Consider the following 18,524-nt stretch of genomic DNA (forward strand, 5'->3'; position numbering starts at 1 on the left):
TTCCAGTTGAAATCCTTACACCCTATGGAAGACACGACCTTAAACTCCCACAGGTAATGTGAATTTCAAATGAGGTTACCTGATAAGCATCCCCAGTGGGGAAATTAAGATAATGCCATCCATAGGAGATGTATGGATTTCAACTGGAACAGCCTGTTGTCCTTAGGAGTTTTTTACTCAATGTGTAACTTGAAGATGACTGCTGGGATGGGAGAGTGGAAGTAATCATGAGCAACCATCGAAATGAGTCAAGAGATGAGTAAGTAGTATAAAGTGAGTAGCTTATTAGATAATGGGTCCCCTACCAAATAAACAAAATCTGGTTGTGTATAATCAGAGCCAGAGATAAATATACTAGTTTACGTCTGACATCACCTGTCAATCAAACTCGGACATGATATCAAACTTTGACACGATTTGTTCAGGAGTTGTTGTGGTCATTTGAGTTTCTGAATATGACGGTATATAACAGTGTGCATGGTTAATTTGGCACTTTCAAACATAAGGGTCGTGGCGAGGTTGAACAAGTCAGACGCAAACTAGTCTCGGATTGCAATAATTTGCACTTATTACAATCACATTGATACAAAGATTTGACACTTGTGTTAGTGAATACTATACGACTCTTCCTACATGTAATATATGGACAGAGGTCACATCACATAAACTTTGAATCTGCATTCCCTCCCCTCTCAAATATCAGAATTTAGCAACTAATTATTTAGCCTGATCTTTCTTAATTTCATGCCACTTTATTTCTTCTTTTTATCCTTTGGCATCCAGAAGAATAAATCATATACCTATTGCTTTGGAAACATGTAACTGGTAACATATTAGCATAAAATTGTCATTTGAGAAACAAGATTACATGTTTATACATTAAAAAATAGGGACAGCGGTCCCAGATAGGTCGTCCGAAGACATGGGTAAAGTTTGTTTGGTTTATATAAGGCGGAAAAAATAAGACTCATAACACCATGTATTAATATAGATTGGCATGCACGCAGTTGGGTGCAATGCTTATGCTGTGGTGCGTTGTGTAATGCGTGACTGGCGCATGCTTATGTGAATTTTCGCGAGCATGAGTTGGGACTTTATTGATGTGCCCAGTAACAACTTATATTAGCCAAACAAACTTTAGTCAACACCACGCATAGTAAATATTCATGTGAAAATTATTTTTTTGTGAAACACTTTTTTTTTTATTTTCAGCCTATTTATATGTTGACCTCAAAAGACCTAAATTCACCTCAGCATGACGACCTTGAGCACCACCAATAGATGATGGTTCCCATAGTGCAGCTATTGAGCCCATATTTATTGGTCGAGCTATGAGTTTTAAAAATATTGAGATGTAGTCAAGTCCAATATTTTAAAATTTACAGTGAGACCAATAAATATTGGACGTAAAGCAACCAATTTTATCATTATTATGTTTTGGATCCAATATTTTCACACACTTGGATTCATCAAAACATAATAATGGTTGGAATAGGATTTGATCTGTTCATATGAGAACAAATTGCTGATGGACAAAACACACACCCACCAACTCCCACACACTGACACATGACTCGTAATGCCATAAGGTCTTTTCCTTCGGACGACCAAAAAAAGTGCAGAAATGTACTTATTTGTATGTATAACATTAGTTTTGGCTATTTATATATTAGTACAAGTAAATTGAATTAATTGTGTGTCTAATTGACATTGATGAATATATTGTAATATGCACATGAATTTTCTCATGATTTAATTAACATTTGGTACAAATATATATTCTTATTCCATCATAATGATAAATAAGAAGTCAATTTTTGATAAACTGGTTTTTGTTGTGTTTAGAATTTAGTTACAAATACAAATTAGTTTTGAAATACAATATTGACTTAAACGTGACAATTTACACTGTAAATATATATTTTTGTTCTTGAATCTGTACCCGAATGATTTCAAATTTTGCAAGTGCATTTTTCATTTTTTCTTGTCTCCCAGAGTTACATAGTTCAGTACTAATGCAATAGTACTATTTTGGTTATTAAGCTTAAAAGTTGTGTGTGATTTCTTGAGTCGTCACTCACAGCACAACCTTTTATTCCCATTCTTCTCAAACATACAACTTAATTTTGCTTGAAATTGTTGATGTTGTTGCACATTTTAACAAAAACTTAAAACAGAACTATACCATTTTTCGTCTTTGGAGAAGCAGTGATGTCAACACATTCAGCAGCTGTTTTGCACTCACATCTATGTAATGTATTGTCTTTAAATATGTGCTTGTGCATGCCAGTGATTTGAGCAAATGCTCACAAATTGGAGCAGTGACCAATATGTGCACTGACATCCCTGCCTTGCTAAGGTGAAAAATAGTAAAAATGAAATATGACCACATTCTGTACACTGGGCTACTGTAAACCTGTTACAGGGAAGGTAGAAAAAACATCATACTGTTTATAGAACATAAACATTTATAACTATTTTTTTAAACACAACTTTTGAAAATACAAACCAAAGTTTTGGGGTGAATTTCATAAAGCTGATTTGTAAATGGAAGTCAAAGTATATGATGATGTATTCAAATTATAATGTATTGTAAAGATGAGTGAAATCAGGTTTTGACTTGAAAAATTACAGGTAAGCATATTTTTGACCTATGAAATCCAAACCAAGACTATAACTTGGTTGACAATGTGGCAAGTGTCTTTTACAAAATACCCAATATACAAATATACGTGGATTAAACATATGAGTAGACAATCTTTGTCATCCAGTAATTTATGACATCAAAATCAAATTTAATCACCATCTGGAACAGGTATACCTTTTTGTACAGGGATCATGCCCATCGACCCTACATGTATTTGAAAGGTCCATCCACCCATAGAACAGGTTTTTCCCTGTTTCTTTATGCCCATATCATAAGAGCAGTCACAACAAGTGTAGTGTTTTCTTTCGATGATGTACACCACTATACTTTGTGGCTGCTTAGAATGATGCGGGTATTTCAAGAAATCACATATTCCAGTTGAAATCCATACACCCCTATGGAAGAGACATGACCATAATTTCCCACACAATGGAATCACCATTTGAAATTTACACACCCTGTGTGGGTGATTAGGGTCATGTCTTCCATAGGGGGTGTATGGATTTCAACTGGAATAGCCCAAAATATCAGCCTCACAAAGGCAATTCTCAAAACCTCTAGTGAATCACTACATATTTTGTAACATTATACATATATCTATGTAAGTTCCAGCGTCTGATGAGATTTTGTGTAGAAATGGCTGTGTTTCTCCACAGTTTTCAGTCTGCATTTGATATAATACTTCCTTGTTTTCGTAAAATAATCTGTTATGTATACATTTACAAATTTTTGGTTTATAATCTATGTTTCGTATATATACTATTCATTTGTACAATCTGAGCACTACTGAAAACTCATTTTTTTCTATGCAATTTTATGCAACAGTATAATTATTACATTTGGACCTTTGAATTCTGCATTGCCATGTGACAAGCAATTTTGGAAGCTATGAAAGAAAAATCAGGAAAAATAAAAACAACTATACAAAAAGAAAATCTAGTGGCATGCTTAAATCAAATGAAATACTGTTTAGGGGATATTTTATATAACTGTTCACCAATTAACAGTTCTGAAAATGTTAGTTTTATTTGCAATTCTTATAATTACCATTTTAATGTGTAAAAAAACGCCCTAATCTAGTTTCATTAGGATAGGCGCTCAAAATGTTGAGAGCATTGATGTTTATATAACTCATACAAAGATTCTTGTCATTTGATTGGCCAATCACTATTAATTTTGCTATTTGTAGTGTCATGCAGTTGCAAAAAGACAAATATGAGCGTATGGTTACTACCTCCACTCGCCAATTACATGTGTGAGTGTTGCTTCTAAAATAAATATAGTTTATATATATTTTAATTTATTTTGTTTTCCTGCAGATTTATCAAAGTGGAAGAAAAGAAATTTATTACGAGTTATATAAAACAAATATTGAATGTTTTTATTCGTTCAATAGAAAAAATATTTTCATTCTGTGAAATATGAACTGTTCCATTCAACTCAGCAAACCCTCGTTGAATGGAACAGTCCATATTTCACCTCATGTAAATATTCTTACCATTGTACTCATAAACATTCAAAATTTATGTTTATAAATGATTCATCAATATTTTGGTTTATTCTGTAATTAACAACCTACTTCAATAAAACTGACAAATGCAGTAAAACAGTGCTATTCTTGACTAAAGTCTCGGTTTAGGATTATATTACAGGTAAAGTTGTTACAATTCCTTCAAATCAGTGCAGCAATGGAACCATTGGAGTGGAGTGCAGTAATGAGCTGAATTTACTGTCACATAAATGTAGGGAAGTTAATGATGAATATGAAAATACCAGTATGGTCACATGCTGCCTCATATTATATTATTATTAAAATTATATTCTCCATAATTTGTAATAAAGCATTTCCACCAACAACAACAAAAAAGAAATAAAATTCCTCATAGTCCATAATGTAATTGAATACCTGAGTGGAAGAAGGGCCCCAATTTTTTACAAAAATGAGTTTGACCAGCATTTTATTGCCAGACTGTTCTTCCTTGTGTGTGAAAGATGAGCCAAAATTCACTCTCTAAATAGTCTTCCATGTACACTTAATCATGATTTTCATGGAAGAAGGGCCCAACTCCATAGAGTTGGGCCCTTCTTCCACAAATATTGGGTTAAAGAGGAATTTTGATCATCCATGAAATCTGCTTTTCACTACAATAAACTTTATGGCTAGCATATTACGAGACATTACATACGTGCAATTAATGGATAATTACCAAATTTCTGTAGCTATTTATAACACATCTGCTTACGAAACTGGCACTTGCAGTATATTAGTGGAAGAAGAGCCCAACTCCAGCTCGTATTAAGACCTGTACCATTGCCATGGAAACATCATATATAATTTCAAATGAATGTAATGTTGTATGTTCATGTATTAAAGGTCCTCTGAAGATGAAAACATTCTGCCTATAAAACTTTTCCAAATATTAAGTTTTTACTTAATATCTCAAAAACAGTTTTTATGGAGTTGGGCCCTTCTTCCACTCAGGTATTCAATTCTATGGGAATTGACACACATGAAAACCAAATAATGTACATATGGCATTTGAGATATGTTCCCATAAAATAAGAAAAAGGTGCACATTTTTATTTCTGAGTGATGATGTCCAGATTCATAATCTCTGGAATATATATAACTTTGAAGTGATATATAACTTGCTGGGTTTGCTCCATTACTTGGTACATTTAAAAGTCAATATTTCAATGAAAAATTCTCTTGTTTTCTGGGATGATCAATGAACCATCTCTCCTTTTCTTCCTTAGCGACTATCCGCTCATTTTGTGAGATAAGGTCTCATTTGTTCATGCAGGGTAACAACATCCAATGAGATTCAGCAGTTAACAAACTTAGCATTTGTATACCTTAGACACTCTATCTTGGGGCAGGATAGTTTTCAAGAAGTATTTGCTTCAAAGCTTTCCAACCACTCAGTAGCATCATTTGCGTTTATGACCTCAAAGCATGGAGTTGTGGGTAGTGGTCGGCAGTAGTCCTGCTTTTTAAAAATTGGGGTTGCTTTCAAAAATCAATGCTTGACCCTCTTTTGGTGGCACTACAATTGATATCATGCAGGACATTGATTGCTGCAATCAGTGTGTGGTTTATTAAAGTCATGATTATACTGCGCATGAGCTCCTGACTGCAGGATACCGCAGTATGGTCCACTGGCTGCTGACCACCACATTTGTCTATAGTATAGAATAAACAAATATATACAGCCATGAGAGGTTCTGGTTAAAACTATGGGCCCATCGTTAGATCAACAGTACTACTGATCTCACACGAGGGACAGAAGTTTTAACAAGAAAGGCAGTATATATTTGTTTTATGCAATTCATTAATATATTCTTTGTTCTCTAAACAATATACAAGTGGCCAGCAACTTACTAGGAAACTTATAAGTACACCACCGGCCATCAACCTGTTACTAATTGGGCTATTCGAGTTGAAATCCATATTCCCCCTATAGAAGACATGACCTTAATCTCCCACACTGGGAGATGAATTTCAAATGGGGTTATCTGAATGGAATGAGTGTCTCCATTTGAAATCTTCACTCCCTGTGTGGGAGATTAAGGTCATGTCTTCCATAGGGGGTGTATGGATTTCAACAGGAATAGCCCAGCGTCTGATCACCTTTTACATACTTCACTTTCAGCATTTTGTCCTCATATCCAGACATACACCCACACAATACACTCTCTAGTCAGCAGTTTCACTATTATCGTTGTCGATATCACTTGGAGTACGTCCATTCTGTTCACCAACCCCCGTCTGAGCATGTCCATTCTGCTGTTTACCAGATTCCAGGACAGCAGTTCTGTCAACATTATTGCACTCATTGAAATGGCTATCAAATGTCAGCAGCTTCTCGCTTTCATCATCACCATTGGAAGACACAGCCGAGTGTGATTGATGTTGGTTGGTGTTTAGCGACCCAACCGCTGAGGTCAATACAGGGTCGTTGTCAAGGAATGTCTCCTGTGATTGGTCACAGTGTTTGACTGATGATGCCTTGGCAGCTCGTAGCTCCTCTTCCTCTTGAAAATGATTATCACTGATAATAATTTCTTCTTCTTCCAAACCACAAGCAAATTTCAGTGTGCCTTTGAGGACATCTTTGACCTTGTGGAGATTGAAATAATAAGCAATCACAATTTCATTTGAATTTTACCGTTACAGCGAACGTTACAACATTAGTATGTAATTGTGCCATTTTCCCTACAACATTCTCTCAGTTCAAAGAGGTTAGTTTAACCCTCTGCTTACACTGCAAAGTGTAGCATATATATTGCCCTCTGATGTTCTTTATTTCTTTTTCAGCAACAAATGGCAAACAAAGGTCCATTTGATGTAAGTTAAACTGGTTTCGTGTGTGCACTATGAAATAAAGGCACTGAAATCTGAAATGAACACTGAAATTAATAAGGCTGAAATTATCACTGAAATACAACTGAATTGTGAAATTGATCTCTATTGTTCTAATGTAAAAACTCGATAGGTAGCATATGTGCTTACTATCGAGCGCTTTTAAAACATGCAAACATGAAGTGCCTATCCACAAAAGTGTAAAGGGTTTTGAGCATAATCATCGATACACATAGTTATATACGAAACCTGCAAATGTGTGTCTCAAGTTGGTAAAGCGCCAGACTTTGGTACAATTTCATGTTTTCAAAAGCACTCGATAGTAAGCACATATGCTAACTATTGAGTTTTTACATTATTATGTTCTGATGAATCCAAGTGTGTGAAAATATTGGATCCAACACATAATAATGATAAAATTGGATGCTTTACGCCCAATATTCATTGGTCTCGCTATGAGTTTTAAAATTTTGGACTTGACTAAGTCTCGTCCAATATTTTAAAACTCATAGCTCGACCAATAAATATGGCCTCAATCGATCCAATTTTATATCAGTATTGTGTCTTACAAATCCATTCTCACCTGTTTTAGTCCAGCTATTGCAATCAAAAGTTCATCCTCATCAGCTAACTTGAGCCTGTTTAATTCATCCTGAATTTGGACTGTATAAGAGATAAAAAATGCAACACTAATATTGTTAGATAATTTCAAACCGAGATATAAAGCAAACAAACCAACAAACAGCCACACATATAAGCTCATAATATGCATGCATGTGGCACCCACATACACACTTGATCATCACTCACTCATGGGGATATGCCAATGAAATAGGTTTCAATATCGGCATTCTGGTATAAGAATGGTCCATTTTGTGTGAAAATTGATATAAAGATGGGTCTTTTTTTCCAAAATGTTCTAAAATATGCTAAGAAATTTGCCAAATTTTGTGATCTTGAGCCAAAAAACATTATCTCATGAAGATCAGGGCAAATATAACATAAATATATCATAAATATAAATTAATCAAAACAGAGCAAATGATTCCAAGAACTAACTGGCATTAAAAATAATTAACACATGCAATGGAATCAAATAGTTACACAGTGCAGAGGGAAATCAGGGTTGCAGTTAAATATGAACGGAGAGCAATAAAACCAAGAGGCCTAATGCAAGAGAAATCAAATAAAAAGCAACCCTGAAAAATCACCACAGCACTGATCATAACTACTTCATCTCATGAATATCAAGGCAAATATAACATAAATATATCATAAATATAAATAAATCAAAACAGAGCATATGATTCCAAAAACTAACTGGCATTAAAAATAATTAACACATGCAATGGAATCAAATAGTTACACAGTGCAGAGGGAAATCAGGGTTGCAGTTAAATATGAAAGGAGAGTAATAAAACCAAAAGGCCTATGCAAGAGAAATCAAATAAAGAGCAACCCTGAAAATCACCCCAGCATTGATCATAACTACATCATCTCATGAAGATCAAGGTAAATATAACATAAATATATTATAAATATAAATTTATCAAAACAGAGCATATGATTCCAAAAACTAACTGGCATTAAAAATAATTAACACATGCAATGGAATCAAATAGTTACACAGTGCAGAGGGAAATCAGGGTTGTAGTTAAATATGAAAGGAGAGCAATAAAACCAAGAGGCCTAATGCATGAGAAATCAAATAAAAAGCAACCCTGAAAAATTACCCCAGCACTGATCATAACTACATTATCTCATGAAGATCAAGGCAAATATAACATAAATATATCATAAATATAAATTAATCAAAACAGAGCAAATGATTCCAAGAACTAACTGGCATTAAAAATAATTAACACATGCAATGGAATCAAATAGTTACACAGTGCAGAGGGAAATCAGGGTTGCAGTTAAATATGAAAGGAGAGCAATAAAACCAAGAGGCCTAATGCATGAGAAATCAAATAAAAAGCAACCCTGAAAAATCACCACAGCACTGATCATAACTACTTTATCTCATGAAGATCAAGGTAAATATAACATAAATATATCATAAATATAAATTAATCAAAACAGAGCATATGATTCCAAAAACTAACTGGCATTAAAAATAATTAACACATGCAATGGAATCAAATAGTTACACAGTGCAGAGGGAAATCAAGGTTGCAGTTAAATATGAAAGGAGAGCAATAAAACCAAGAGGCCTAATGCATGAGAAATCAAATAAAAAGCAACCCTGAAAAATCACCACAGCACTGATCATAACTAAATTATCTCATGAAGATCAGGCAAATATAACATAAATATATCATAAATATTGGTTAAACAAGTGTTACCAAGAAACAACTAAAAGAGAATATATAAACCAGAAGATAAAGCTACATTGATTGATCAGTGCAGCGATGCGGAGAGAGAACACAAGTGGGAATCCAGGGACAGGAAAACCCACTGGAGTCAATGAGCAGAACGAAAGATCAATATGAGCTAGATGTGAACTGAAAAAGGACAATTGCAATAACTAAACAAAATGAACTAAAAGAAAACAGCTAATCAGGTAATAATGGAATGAATCTTGGCCAGGACAGGAAAGTTGTGTGGTGAGGCGTGAGCAACAAAGCAGGGGCGACTGATGACAAATCACCTGGTTATTTTATATAACAAGATGTACATAGGGAAAACATGGTGGATAATGCTGATGTAAACAACAATGTACAGGAACAAAAATAATATAGTTTTAAGCAATAATATAATACAAGAAAGACAGTATATGAAAATCATACCTTGTATGTCGACAAAGAATGCAAATAAATATTGTAATGGTATCATTATAAACAAACTTAGCAAATCAGACAGTTTGTACAAGTCCGAATGCACGCGGGCGTAAATGTAGATAAAACATTACAACTGGAGTAGTTGGTGTATTTAGACCGCGTTTAAGTCCGATTCAGATAGAATTGATATTTTGATATTCCGATTGTCAATTATATAGATTTTGCCATCTTGACTCCATACGCGTTTGATATCCTCTGAGTACATCATGCTTTGAGCTTTTCAAGTATGTTCATTCTTCTGTTCGTGAGACTTTCTGTTATTAATAGTTTAGTGCCTTTAAGTTTACTCTTGACGATGAAGACACTATCGCGATCGGCGTAGGATAGGAACTTTATGATGATTGGACGTGGTTTGGCATCCTCTGAGGTTTTCGGCTTACCTATTCTGTGAGTGCGCTCAAGTTGATCTCTGGTGATCTTCAGCCCGAGTTTTCCATTGAAGGTGTTGATGCATGCAGAGGTAGTATCTTCAGCCGTCTGTTCAGGGATGCCATGTAACAGCAAACAGTTGCGTCGACTGTATTGCTCTAAGTCGTCTAACTTCTTCTCTAGGTTATCGTTATCTGTTTGTAAGGATTCTATTTCTTCTTTAAGGTTTCTAATCTTCTCACTATTTGTATTAATGTCCATGGTTGTGGCATCATATATCTCCTGTTTGATGGCTGGCATGGCTTCTGTTTGGATTTTCTGGTATACACCCTCAACCAGCGCATCAATTAGCTCATTGTTTTGAAGAATTCCGGTCAGCAGTGCTTGAAGTAGTGGTTTTACAGTTTCTTCATTACCAAGGAGGCCACGTACTGTTTTCTTCAAGTCGGCTTTAACAATATCACTGTCGCTGTCCGTTGTCATGGTTGTGTTATCGGCGTCGAAAGTTGCTGAATTCGGCAGCTCTTTCTCGGACGGCTCAGCTGATGAAACTGTCATCTTTTTTGCCGACTGACGTGTTCCTTTAGGCGGCATAATTGTCTCAGGATGAAGGTGACGGTTTAATGTAGATGAAAGTTGACTAGATATAGAAATTTTGTGATATTTCCAAGCAGCTCCGGTAGCGATGTTCGCGCTACATAATCAATCAATCAATGGACTGATTGATCAACCAATTAATCAACCACTACTAAATCAATCCGTCAATAAATAAATCAAAGCAACCTTCAATTAAATGATCAATCAATCACCCTCTAATAAACATAATTTTTCACCAGGTTCACCGTCGAAATTAAAAGGAGACAAGCAAAAAAGTGATCCTGCCTGGGAATCGAGCCCAGGACCTCAGGTTTACAAGACCACTTGGCCACAGGAGCTTCGTGATTATGCTGGTTGCAATTCGAACCTATATAAGCGGCCACTTAAAACTTATCTCCTCCCCGCAAATAGCCCATAGTAGCTAGAGCCATAGCTACTTCTGACAGCGAACCTGGTGAAAAATTGTGTTTATTATATAATTCCCGTCGATCATACCACCGTTTTTCCATGCAATCACCCTCTTTTCAACCAGTTAGCTGCATCATAAAATAATTTCTACTTACTGACGTGAGCTTCCATTTTGGTTGAGCAGTACTGACACATATTCTGTACATCGTTGAGTTTGCCTTGTAACAGAGCCACCTGCTGGTAGGGGTCTTCTTCCTATAGTTACAAAAATAATTACATGCTTCATCAGTTATGTTTACTTTAGAGAAATTCATATCCATGCAATGTACATAGCAGACAATAAAAGCTTAGGGATGAAATCAACACTCAACCGGACGGAACCGGCAGTCAACCGCCGGTCGAGTTTTGATTTCATCCCTTAGCAGATATGAGCCCCAAGACCAAAACATTGAAGCCAACCTGGGACCATCATAACTATACGAAGAGTACAATGAGGAAGAATGAGGAAGGATAATTTGTCTTCATTCCATTTAAAAAATGTCCAATATCAGTGATGTTGACATCATATAATTACCGTTCCTGATTCTTACTTCAATCAGCTTGTTTCAAAGATATGTATATAGAAAATAAAACAAAATTTCACAACAGCATGTCATGATTTTATAATCACAACTCAATTGACGACTCCTCTGGACACAGAACCTGGATGGCTTGTTTGAGCACAAATAAGAAGGTGGGTCATTGTTTAGGATGACTCTGGACACAGAACCTGGATGGCTTGTTGAGCACAAATAAGAAGGTGGGTCATTGTTTAGGATGACTCTGGGTTCAAAACCTGAGCTATAATCTGTCTTGTCTCAAGTTGAGACTATAATGCCATGTTGGATTTCGCAGTGGCAGATTTGAATCATACGCGCTAATCTAATCCTGCAGGGTGTATACACATGCATAGAAGGGCATACGCTGACAGCGGATCAGCGTAAATGCACTGATTTGAATCTGCCACTGCGAAATCCCAACATGGAGTTACTCTCAACTTCATTAGAGACACACTATAGCCAAGTTTCATTGGCCCATTGAGTATACATCAGAGGGAGTTGGTCATAAAATAACAAATATATTCATGTTTATCTGAGCTCAGAATCAAGCTACTTATTCTGGCCACAGTAATAAAAGTGCAGTCTATATCCAATACTCAAAACCTATTTTTCCCAATAAGACAGTTTCATACTTATTGCATAACATACCCAAATTATTTCCAATGTACAACAATCATAAATGACTAGCTTAAATTATATAATACCAGCATCAGTTAAATCAGTTAAGTTACATATTACCAAATACCCATATGTTTGCAAACAAAATGTTCTAGCTCTTCAAAAATGGAAATTAATGTGCACTATCAGTAGCTTAAAAATCATAAAGCTTCATATGTTTTATGTTAAATTATTACATTGCTGGCTGAGACTAGTTATAAGTAACCCCATATTATCAGGGTTATTGTACTATAGTGAGAGCACGGCTTGGTTAATTGTATGGACTGTTTCTGCAGATTATACCAGTGGTGTATACTTTCTTCGGTGTACAATTGGCAACAATTATTTGGTTTTTGTTAATGCGCGCATCAACTTACTCTGAACTTACTCTCGTGTAAAGTCATATAGCGCACATCAATCACACATTACGCAAAGTCCAACTGCTGGCACATCATTCAAATGATTCTATATCAATCCATGATGTTACGAGTCCGCCAATTATAAAGCTTGATTGACAGGTCATCATCCATTTTTTGGCAATTTTCAATGGGACTTATTAAAATGTTTGCTTCTATAACAATACACCACTGGATTGTACACCAAATTACGCAACATGAAAGTTAATGGATTGTATTTGCTGCCCCGCAATAAGCTGAATTAATAGATCAATCACTAGCATTACTTTTAGTCAAAAATAATAATAAAACATCTTTCAAGATCTATTTCTCTCATGATGCTCTATCAAATAAGAAATACAAAATTTGAACTGAAACTGTAAAAACATAAATGTATTTTTCACACATCCGTTTTTGTTGTACTTCTTTTAACCCTAGTAAAAGAAAATTTGCCTTTTCAAAATGTTAAGCTTTTGTAACTATATAACGGGTACATCTTGCACAGCTCATAATCAGGATGTTGTTATACATGTTTCTTTGGAACCAATAACAAAGCTGGAAGTCATATTGTAAAAATAGTAAATTCCAAAAAGTCAGATATCCTTTTTTTGGTGAGTCAGTGAATTTGTGATGCAATCACCTATTTGACCATCAAAACAATGAGATATAATTATTATTGTTACTTCATGCATGAGAAAGAATATGATCCAGTACATTAACTAAACACAATTGCCACTACTAGTGATAAATCTATCAATTCAGTTTTACAGCTCCATATTATGCATAAACTACAACTACAGAAGCACCAACTATAATCCCATGACCTTTCTACAAATATTCAACGATTCACTAACGTGAGATTACACCACCCAGGAATAGTGCATAATAAAATTTGTGAAATAAAAATCTATACCAAACTATACTACTAACAGATCCCTTCTGAAACTCTTTTTCTACATTTATCATTCCCTAATTTACTACATTACAACTATTAAAATAAAATGAAAAATCCCTCTTTAAAACATTGAGCATAAAATTCCATTTTGAAATAGACACAATTGTATCCACATTGAATACGGTTTAGGTGCAACGCTGGACAAAAATGACAACATAAATTATGAAATCTAGATGGACACTTTCCCCCTTTATTTTGCTTTCACCACTTTTTCACAAAAATATATGAATCAAAAAAGCATAATTTAGGCATGTTGAACTGCAAAATGTCCATCAATGTTGCCATATAATTATTAAAACATATCTTTAATAAATGCCCAATAAAGTATCTAGTAAAATCATCAAAACACTGGAAAAATTACCACACAGTCCAAAATCATGAAAGTTAGTATGCTTGTTTATGCAGTTAAAAACACTTTGCAAATTCCTTGGATGTAAACCATCATACGTGTGTGCATTTGTGTATGGAAGTGAGTGTTCAGTGTGTCATTTGACACATACAAATCTAACATGTTATAGTTTGATCAGCTTGTAATCGGCAAGCCTTGCAGATTAATATTAATAATCTTGCTAGAAGCACCACAAATCTTAAATTCAAGTCCTACACTTTATCATAACCCGAACAATATATCAGAAAAGTCAACAATATTACTCTTGACATGGGTCTTCTTTTTGGTGTAGTGGTAAAAGCATGACAATTCCCGCCGATTACCAGCTGATCAAACTATAGTCTTGATTCTTTGAGTAACTACAAAACCACATACTATTCACCAACAAAAGCAAGTTGTCTCTGTGTTTGTATCTATGTGCATATATAAATCAATTTATTATACATAAATTATCCCAGCAATTTAAGCATATTTTATAGATATTACATACTGCAGGTGCAAATCAGTAGTAGCTTTCATGAATAAGTAATTATTGCCAAAAGTGACGACATAGATCTACAGCTCACCTTGTACCTGGATCTGTACCACATCTCAGCTGATACCTGATAGAATTATTGTAACATACTATGTCAACGTACTTCTAATCATTCTAATTTCTGCTTTTACCCTATGCAATGGGCTGTTCCATTTGAAATCCTTACACCACCTATGGAAGACATGACCTTAATCTCCCACATGGGGCGTGTGAACTTCAAATGGGGTTACCTGAATGGGTGACTCCATTTGAGACCCCCCCCCATGTGTGAGATTAAGGTCATGTCTTCCATAGGGGGTGTATAGATTTCAAATAGAACAGCCCAATACTATGTTATTAAATCACTATCTTCCAAGACGGATTCTAGAGAACAATATATCAGACATGATTGCTGCAGGTGATTCAATTGTCATTCATACGTGTTGCCTATACCTCCAACATAGTTGCCATTTCAACTGTTACTACTATTATTAGCATTTGCTATAGGGTCTATTCCAGGCCTTCTCAACTAGTTTATTTGAAGTGCCAACTGGGAAATGTTAGTGATCATGAAGTGCCAACATGTTAAGGGAGGATTTTGTGGGGGAACGTGTGCGCAACCGAACACATAACGGGTGGTGTCCAGGGGGCCCGGAAGGGGTCCAGTTTGAAAGCCCTGGCTGCGGGGGTCCAGGGGGCAGCACCACCAGAAGCTCTGAGATTTTAGGGCTTTCTAAGGGCTCAGATGTGGTATTTTTACATCTTTTACTAAAAAATTAGTAAATTAACAGTGCGCTACCTCGACTAACTCCAAGCGCCACAAGTGCCGCGCATGCCGCTAGTTGAGAAGGCCTGGTCTATTCTAATGATTCTTAAATTTGGCTTCTAAATTTTAGCTAAGCATAACCTCTAATTATGATTCAGTCTCTAGAATTAAGGTGCACCAAAAAGAGTCTTTGTGCCTCAAAAATTCACATATTTTGCCAAACATTGTTTCATTAAGAATGACAATTAGCCAGATCTAATTTTATTTGCACCAAAATCGCAGCATACAACTTCAGAGTGAACATTGACCCAACACTTGAGGACTGCCAAATCTGACTTGCCAGTTAGAAGGTATTTAAAGTAAATTGTTATAATAGTTGCGAATCAAATTTTTCAAACCTTTCAACATCTTACCTCCATTGGTTCCGCCTTTTTGCCCTGTCCTTTTGGTTTGGTACTGTCTTTCTTTGGTATACCATTAGGTCCTGCAACCAATGCAGATGACTCGCCAGGAGAATAGAATTCTATGCTAGTCTCTCCTCCAGGCTTGGTACTCTTGAGCGGCTTCCTGGCTACTTCTGATACTAAGTCTGTTGTTTGAGCGAGTGGGTGTGGTAAATCTGGAGTAATTTGGAAATTTTCAACATATTTTAGGATCTATATCTTTATACTAACCAATCCAAGTGCTACCACACATGCAGTGCATCATGGTGAATTGTTGTTATGATTTGCCATGACATAATCATATTCAATCTCCACTGTTTTTGGATGAAAACTTATGAAACTGAAATATAGAAATCTCATTTGTATGATTATAGTTTGATCAGTCCCAAATAGGCGGGCATTCTAATACTACAGACTAATATCAATAAATATTATCTGGAGAAATGTCTTGTGACATTGTTGTGCATTTATTCTCAGCCATCTGAGAGCTGCACAGTATTGGAAGGAAGGAAGTAAGGAAGGAAGACATATCACCAGAAGTACCAAGAATATGAAATCATGGCCTATGCATCGTCTGCTTACTGTAGACTTGCTCAAGCCCTTTCGGACCTGATGTCTCTGTGATATGATATCTTATTCTTTTTTCAGCTATGGCCCTTGTCACTCTATGACCAAGCCCCGGTTCTAACATGTCCTCCCTCCCCTAAAACATGCTAAAAGAACTAGTATAGGCCTATACCAAAGTACTATTCTAGCCACTGGTATACCACAGAACTCTCACTTCCCTGTCTCATGCTGTAGGCCTATAATACCCTAGAGCCTAGTCCCTTGTATGTAAAAATAATCTTTACTAATTAATCTAATCCCAATTGGTGTGATATTTTAAAAGTCCTCCCTCCCCTGTTGACTGTTTAATAGTGACATGCCTTCAGGGAGTTCTTGCTGTGTTTTGTGCAAACTAGAAAGAAGCAGGATTTGACACTTTCTTCATATCTCTAAACATGTGGTATTATAGTAGAAGTCAAATGAAGATAAATCCTAAAATGCACTACGGCTTGAATCAAGGCTAGCTTACTGAGGACAGGTCATCTATGTTACTCTTAAAGTGAGTCAACTTTTCATTATAGTATTCCCGCTTATTATGTACTGATCAAAGTATACCATACACATATCTTGGTGCAGATTATTCATCCTGTAGTTCAAAACATTATTTTGTAAATTAAATATAATACTGGAACTATAATTTGCAACTCACTTTGCTATGTTGCATCCCAAACCATCAGACTTCATTCATAACCTCATTAATATACGCGAAGCCGGTGATCCAATCAAATGAAATTGACTGCCTGACCGTGCACTAATTGCACGGTCACAATGACTCCTGACGCGCAATAATGACTTCTGCACGCGCGTGTTGTTGTTGTTTTTTGTAGGGTAGGTTACAACAACATGGCAACGCACACGCCTACTCAATACCATCGCGCTTCTGTAATTGGTAGCTCTTGTTGTCGGCGCAAATGTTAAATTTTTTGTAGGGTAGGTTACAACAATAATTAGAACTGGTTATATTTAACAGTGTTTTATGACATAAAATTACAAAAAATGCCATTTTGATTTGTTCAAAATATCAGATACGATGGTAATGAATGACAATAATAACTTTGCACCATCTATTTTGAGTTCATTGTGTGAAATTGTCGGGTTTTGTTTTGGGCCGAGGTATTTTTCGGAGGGAGCGGTATATCAAGCACCTGATTGATGATGGTGTGACGTCAGAACACTGATCACTTCTTCAATCCTGAAGAAGCAGATATCCTTGACAAGGAGGAGAGGTGGTTTGAAAGAGGGGTCAGGGAATCCATGTGGGAGAGAGTTAAGGAGCCACCATTAACAGGAAAGAGGGACTCTGTTTTCAATTGTCACAAGCATGGGATCCGGCATTGCGAGACATTTCTCGCCATCTGACATCACACGATCATCAATCAGATGCCTGAAGAAGTCCAATGGTTTCCGACACAACGTAGCAAAGTGAGTTGCAAATTTTAGTTTCAGTATGAGATTTAATTTACTACACCATACTTACTGTCTGTAGTTTTCGCTCTTCCTGGTCCTCTATCGGATGCCTTTGTTTTGGTAGTAATTCTCTTTAGACTATTAAACCCAGATGTAACCACTGCAGATGTCTTCTGCTTGAACGTATTATTAATGGTCATTCCCGTTGGTTGTTTGCTGCCGCTACGAGCTCCTTGCGGCGCCACGTGATGCACTGTTTTAATGCGTCCAGCGTGAGTCTGCTGGAGAATCTGGAATTGATAGTTAGCTGGTCGTGCGTATTTCTGTAGAAATGAAATCATGTCCACAAAATCTCATAAAACACATAAATTTAACACACTCAAAATAAAATTATGGAAGCATGGTAGTATTCTCATCTCTTTGATCTTAAGCCTGCATCATACTAAACCGTCACATGGAACATAGCATATTTTTAAGTGGTGTATGCTACTGAAAAATACTAAGCCTCTTTTTATGATATGGCCATAATGCATTTCTACCGCAAATGTTTAAAGAGTTGGACAATGATTG

General features: G+C 35.9%; 1 protein-coding gene across 8 annotated transcripts in view; it reads right to left on the reverse strand.

Annotated features, from left to right (window-relative positions):
• Nucleotides 1–6,015: 6,015 nt before the first annotated feature.
• The window catches only part of LOC140138510 (TBC1 domain family member 5-like), a 142,003-nt gene continuing 129,494 nt past the window's right edge, over nt 6,016–18,524 (reverse strand). For 7 of the 8 annotated variants that reach the window (XM_072160790.1, XM_072160468.1, XM_072160399.1 and 4 more), the window contains 6 exons: nt 18,025–18,277; nt 15,912–16,117; nt 14,785–14,820; nt 11,380–11,479; nt 7,594–7,673; nt 6,016–6,767 (listed from right to left, as the gene is read on the reverse strand). In XM_072160790.1, coding sequence (XP_072016891.1) covers nt 6,345–6,767; nt 7,594–7,673; nt 11,380–11,479; nt 14,785–14,820; nt 15,912–16,117; nt 18,025–18,277 — 1,098 coding nt within the window. In that variant the 3' untranslated portion in view covers nt 6,016–6,344. The remainder of the gene's footprint in view (nt 6,768–7,593; nt 7,674–11,379; nt 11,480–14,784; nt 14,821–15,911; nt 16,118–18,024; nt 18,278–18,524) is intronic. The other variant, XM_072160598.1, reaches the window with a different exon arrangement.

This window comes from Amphiura filiformis, chromosome 1, assembly GCF_039555335.1.
Source record: "Amphiura filiformis chromosome 1, Afil_fr2py, whole genome shotgun sequence".
Classification (NCBI taxonomy): domain Eukaryota; kingdom Metazoa; phylum Echinodermata; class Ophiuroidea; order Amphilepidida; family Amphiuridae; genus Amphiura; species Amphiura filiformis.